Raw genomic sequence first — 6,028 nt, 5'->3', positions numbered from 1 at the left:
ATTTAAAAACAGCCTTCAGGGCGGTCCGGGGGGGCTCAGGGGCTTGGCGTCGCCTTCGGCCCAGGGCGTGATCCTGGGGTCCTGGGATCGAGTCCCGCGTCGGGCTCCCTGCGTGGAGCCTGCTTCTCCCTCTGCCTGTCTCTGCCTCTCTCTCTCTCTCTGTGTCTATCATAAATAAATAAATCTTTTTAAAAAAATCATGACAGAGAAACACACATTATGTATATTAATACTTCCTGTTAGTGAATATTCCATTAAGTGGGATAAAAATTAACTGTAAACTATAATGGGGTGAATACTAGGATCTCGTAACAAAAAAATTGATTAGCATTATGTGCAGATCCTCATGACGTGTATTGAGTCAAAAGATCTTTTTTTTTTTTAAGATTTTTATTTATTCATGAGAGACACAGAGAGAGAGAGAGAGAGAGAGGCAGAGACACAGGCAGAGGGAGAAGCAGGCTCCATGCAAGGAGCCCGACGCGGGACTCGATCCCAGGACTCCAGGATCACACCCCGAGTGGAAGGCAGATGTTCAACCGCTGAGCCCCCCACACGTCCCTGAGTCCAAAGATCTTAAAAAGAGTTTTTGAGATTTGGTAAAAAGTTCAGGGCTGAGCTGGTGATGAGTTTATTAAAAATGACGCAAATGTGAAGCTGCGCCTCCGGGGGAACAAGAAGCGGAGCAGGACGTGGGGTGTCTGGGTCCCCGGCCAGAGCCGAGGTGGGGTAGCCGCAGGCAGGGTGGGCTCAAGGATGGAGAGGACCGACCCCAGCCCCCTGCAGAGGGTCACCAGACTGGGGGGAAGAGGAGACCAACGTGGGGGAGGCCAGAGGCGTCAGCGGGCCGAGGGGCGCGGGCACCTTCCTTCCGACGACCCCCCCACTGCCGGGGCCCTGGAAGCGCGGGGCTCAGGAGCGCTCGGATCGGAGCTCGGGCTCCACGTGGGGCGCAGACCTTAGGGCAACAAACCCCGAGAAGCTGTAGGTGGGGCCGGTCTCGGCCTCGGGGTCCGGGATCCCTGGGACCTCGGGCCAGGGCCCTGCCTCGCTTCAGCCCGTGTCTACACCACGTCCGCGGGCTGTGGGGCGTCAGCCCCTGCTCGCTCCCTTCAGGGAGGCTGGCCTGAAAGCCGGGGCCGCAGGGAGACCTGCTGTGGGCACCTCTGGTGCCCGGCTTGGGCCCGACCCCCTGGGGGCCGCCGCTCCCCTCCCTCCACCGATGGGCGGTCCTGGCCCGGCCGCGTGACCTCCGCTGGGCTCCCGGAGCCCCTGGTGGCCTTGCTGGGCCCAGGGCGGCCGCTACTCCGCAGGGGCAGCTGTGGGCTCAAGGGAGGGCGGCTGCGTGGGGTCACGGCCCCACAGCGGCCGCCACGTCTTCCTTCCACGGACACCCGGGCGTGCGGCCCACGCAGGCCGAGCCTCTGCCTCACGCCCCTGGGCGGGGAGACCCGGGAGCAGCGTCTGGGGCGCGGAACGATGAAGCTCGCCTGCCACGTGCCACGGGCCAGACGGGGCTCAGGTCGTGAGGGGGGCGTGGAGCCCAGGGAGGGCAGCGGCTCAGGACGTGGGCCGTGCAGCCTCGGCGCCGCCCACCCCCACGACGGCCACGGGCCCAGGCCCTGGATGCCACCAGGTGTGCAGTGGTTCCCGGGGCAGGTGCGGGTGGATGGTGTCCCGGGCCCCGCCCCCTGCTGGGGCCACCCCCCCTTCCTGCCAAGTCTTCGGGGTCAAGCCGTCCAGGTGAAGGGCTGGGGAGGCCAGCTTTCCCCGAGAGTAGGGCCCCCTCCTGCAGACCCCAAGACACGCGTGGGCTGGGCCCTGTCACCCGCACCCCGAGGCGGCGGCGCCTGAACCAGGGCAGGTCTCGGGGTCAGGAGGGCGCGGGCGGGGCCCGGGGCGAGGCGCAGGTTCAGGACCTTGGAGAGGGCTCACCCCGCGGCGGCCGCACCCGCCCCATCCCTGGGGGCCACTGGATCTCGGGGAGCGCACAGGGGCAGGATCAGAGCCAAGTCAGGGCCGGCTGATGGGACCCCAGCCACGCAGCAGCGGCGGCCCCCCGTCACCTCCAGCGTCACCGCCACCCCCAGGATGGGCCCTGACAACCTTGTGAGTGACCCCAATTCCTCGGAGACAACACAGTCCCCGAGGGGCCCCACCGTGATCTCAAGCCCGCAGCCCGGGCCAGGCGGTCCCTCCATCCTCCGTGGGGCTGGGTAAAGGAACGGCCAGGGTCCGTCTGGTGACCGCTGTGGCCCCTGGCGCCACGAGAGGCCAGCCCAGGGATCCCCAAGGACCCCCAGGGAGGGCCGGGTCTGCCTGGGGACGCGGGGAGGACACCGAGAGGCCAGGCGGTGGCCGGCTCGGAGCCCCACACGCCGCACCCGACAGAGGCCGATGTGCCACCTGCCCCGGCCCCACTCAAGGTCTGGGGACACACGATTCGAATTTGTTATAAATACACGTGTTTGGTGAGTGAGGGCGACAGAAGGTGGAGAAGGTGCTGTACACAGCTGGTCGAGGCTCGGAGGTGGACGCCACAGACAGACGGACAGTCCGCCCAGCAGGGCAGCCGGGGCAGCATCTGGGGCCTGTAACACTTGCTTGGTGGGCACGGCGGCGGGCGGGGGTCGCGTCCAGGGCTCGAGGCGCCCAGCACCCCGGAGGCTCCCGCGCAGCGCGGGCAGCGGCCGGCACCCGGGCTCAGCTCACGTCGTTCAGGGCCTGGGGGGGACACAGGGCCTCATCAGGAGGACGCCGGGCCGCGTGAGGGCTCAGGTGGGCCCTCGGGGGGACTCGGGTCCCCTGCCCCACCCCCCCGCAGCCCACCTTGCGGGCGAACTCGGGCAGGACGAAGGCCGCCTGGTGCACGTCGGAGTTGTAGTACTTCAGCTGCATCTGTTCCACCTGCTTCTGTGTCAGCTGCTGCACAGGCTTCTGGAAGTCGGTGCTCTGGGGCGGGGCATGCGGGCATCAGGGGGGCGCTCCCGGCGCCCACCCAGTCCCCTCCCGGCCCCAGGAGGGCGCCCAGCTCACCGGGTTTTTGCTGCACAGCATGAAGCCTATCTGGCCGCTGGGGTAGGTGGGGATGGTGCAGTAGGCGTAGGCCACCACGGGGAAGAGCGACTTGCAGAACTGCCGCATCTGCTTGATGAGGTCCAGGTGCAGCCACTGACACTCGCCTGCGGGGAGCAGGGGCCTGAGCGCCAGCCACCCGCCCCTCCTCTCCCAGGCTGCAGGACCGCGCCCCCCAGCCCGCTCACCCCCAGCCTGTCCCCCCACCCTGCATCCCCCCCAGCTTGTCCCGTCCCCCCAGCCTGTCCCTCCCACCCTGTGTCCCCCTAGCTCATCCCCAGCCCGTCCCATCCCCTCATCCTGCTCACCCCCAGTCGGCGCCCCCAGTCCCCCCACCGTGTCCCGCCAGCTCATCCCCCAGCCCGTCCCCACCCCTCACGCCCCCCAGCCCACTCATCCCCAGGCTGTCCCCTCAGCGCGTCCCCCATCTCATCTCCCTGGCCCGTCCCCCCCCCTCACGGCCCCCCAGCCCACTCACCCTGGCAGCAGAGGACGCCGTTGTCCTTGAGGGCTGTCTTCATGAGCTGGTAATAGGACTCCTTGAAGAGACTTTCTGCAGGGCCTGTGGCGGCGGGGACAAGGGACAGTGAACATGCTGTTGCCCCACAACAGACCCGCGCGGCTGCCACGGGGGCAGGGCCGGGATTTGCGTCCTGGTCTGTGGATTCAGAAACCGACCACCAAGGGGGTGCTTGGGAGGAGCGCAGGGGGGTCCACTGGCCACTGCCTGGGGGGCTCCACGCTTCCATCCCATTCCCGGGATTTTCTCAGGTGTCAGGGACTGTCCACCCTGGGCCCTGGGTGGGGACTAGCTCCCACCCGCGCCCTGATGCTGCCTGTTAAGAGCAGAAAGGAAATCGGAGAGGAAGCTGGGGTCTCGGTGGGCCATGGCCAGAGCCCCCCTGTCCCCCATCAGCGTGTGACCTCGGGGCGGTGGTGTGCGCTCCCCCCTCGGCTGGGACACGTCTGGGGCTGGCCACACAGCAGGGGTGGGAAGGCACAGCCCTAGCTCTGGGCCGTCTGTCGTCCACTACGGGCGTGGAGGGAAGGCCGGCCCCGCTCACCCATGGGGTCTGACGAGTCCGTGATGATGACGTCAAAGGCGTCCTGGTTCTGCTTCATGAACTCAAAACCGTCACCCACGTGTAGGGTCAGCTTGGAGCTGGAGTAGCCCACGGCCATGCCCGGCAGGAACTTCTTAGAGACCTGGATGACGTCCTGGGGACGGAGGAGGGACCCGGCTGGGCCTGGGGGAACCCGCAGCCGCCCCCACGGCCCGCCCACTCGGGCAAGCCAACGGTTTGCGGCAACCGGCTCAGGAACAGGGGGCCGGCCCCTGCCTGCGCCTCGGCCCACATCCCACCGCCCACCTGTCCCTTCCCAGTGACTTTCTGGCTGCGTCAGAGGGAGGAGGACCTTCCGGCCGCCCATGGTCACCTGCTTCTCATCCAGGCCTCGCTGAGACCACCGGCCACCCCCTGAGCTGTGCACTGCCCCGCCTTCACCCCTGAGCCCGGGGTTGCCGTGCCTTCGCCCGGGCTCGCCCTCATGGGCCATCACCTCCGGGGACCGGTGCAGCGACTGGACCTGGCCGTCCACACCGTACCCCGCGCCCTGAGCACCGGCCGCCACGGAACAGACGCTCATTAAAAGCCCATGCGCGGCGCAGAGCGTGGGGGCACGGGCAGGCCTGGGGCCTCCCCGACCACCCCGTGGGGTCGCACCAGGGCCGGCCGGGCCACGCCGACTGCGCACCAGGCCCCTGCGAATCCTCCCAACGTGCTTCCCAGACGAACAAAGAGGCCGGGGGCTGGACCGGCGAGCGGCGGCCACCTCGGGGCAGGACGGCTTTGCCCGGCGGCGCTCACCTCGTCGATCTCGCACTGCACCACGGACTCCACCGACGAGTGCTTCAGCACCTCCCGCAGGACGCCCCCGTCGCCGCCCCCGATGATCAGCACCTAGGACGGGCTCGGTCAGTCGGGGGCTCCGGCGGCTCGGCGGCCGCAGCGGGCCCGGCTCGGGCGGCTCAGGCGGTTCAGGCGCGGGCCTCGGCGTACCTTGCGGGGGTCGGGGTGGCTGCACAGCGGCAGGTTCGCGATCATCTCCTGGTAGGAGAACTCGTCCCGCTCGGTGCACTGGATCACGCCGTCCAGCACCAGCACGTTGCCGTAGCTCTTGCTGGGGGCGAGTGACAGTCGGGCCGGGCCTGCCCCCCCCCCCCCGCGGCCCGCGCCCAGGTCCCGGCGGACACGTGGCGGCGGGCGGGGCGGGTCCGACTGACGTGTCCGGGGCTGACACGTGGAGCGCGGCGCGTGGGGCCGGGGCTGTGCTGCCGCCCGGGGCCGCCCGAGCTCGGGGCCGCGGGGGGGGAGGGGGGGGGAGGGGAGGGGAGGGGAGGGGGCCCGGGCCCGACGGTGCTGCGGGGGGCGGGGCGGGGCGGGGGCCGCGGGGCTCGGGGCTCGGGCCGGGGCCGGGGCCGGGGCCGGGGCCGGGGCGGGCGGTACCTGCGGAAGACGAGGATGTCCTGGTACCGCGAGCGCTGGTGGTGCAGCAGCTGCTCCACCTGCAGCGACAGGGCCTGGCCCGGCCACAGGCTGCACGTCTCGCGGAACCAGCCCTCGTGGATGTCGGCGGGGCCGAGGCCGAGGCCGGCGGGGCCGTCGGGGCGGGGCTCCATGGCGGCGGCGGCGGCGGGCCCGGGTGCAGGCCGCGCGGAGCCGCAGCACAACGGGAGCAGCTCCGCCCGCCGCCGAGCCGCAACCTAACCCGGGCGCGCGGGGCGGGGCCTCGGCGGGGGCGGGGCCGGGCGCGCTCCGCCAATGGGCGCGCGGTGGCGGGCGCGCGGCGCCGCCGAGGCCCCGCCCCCCGGCGTCCGGCGCGCGCCCATTGGCCGGCGGGGCTCGGCGCGGTGCCCGGAGGCTGCGCGGGCGGCAGAGGCGGCAGCAGGCTA

The 6,028-nt window shown here is 70.0% G+C and overlaps 1 protein-coding gene across 1 annotated transcript; it reads right to left on the bottom strand.

Moving 5' to 3' along the window:
* Positions 1–2,442: 2,442 nt before the first annotated feature.
* Positions 2,443–5,781, bottom strand: SRM (spermidine synthase). Its single transcript, XM_072828420.1, has 8 exons — positions 5,583–5,781; positions 5,136–5,256; positions 4,944–5,036; positions 4,140–4,293; positions 3,554–3,637; positions 3,037–3,182; positions 2,830–2,952; positions 2,443–2,724 (listed from the first exon to the last, which is right to left on the bottom strand). The coding sequence occupies exons 1-8, from the start codon at positions 5,753–5,755 to the stop codon at positions 2,704–2,706; spliced, it is 915 nt and encodes a 304-aa protein (XP_072684521.1). The 5' UTR covers positions 5,756–5,781; the 3' UTR covers positions 2,443–2,703.
* Positions 5,782–6,028: the final 247 nt, after the last annotated feature.

The sequence above is a fragment of the Canis lupus genome, chromosome 5 (genome assembly GCF_048164855.1).
Source record: "Canis lupus baileyi chromosome 5, mCanLup2.hap1, whole genome shotgun sequence".
NCBI lineage: Eukaryota > Metazoa > Chordata > Mammalia > Carnivora > Canidae > Canis > Canis lupus.
Note: the sequence above shows the minus strand (reverse complement) of the source record. Positions and strands in the feature narration are given on the sequence as shown.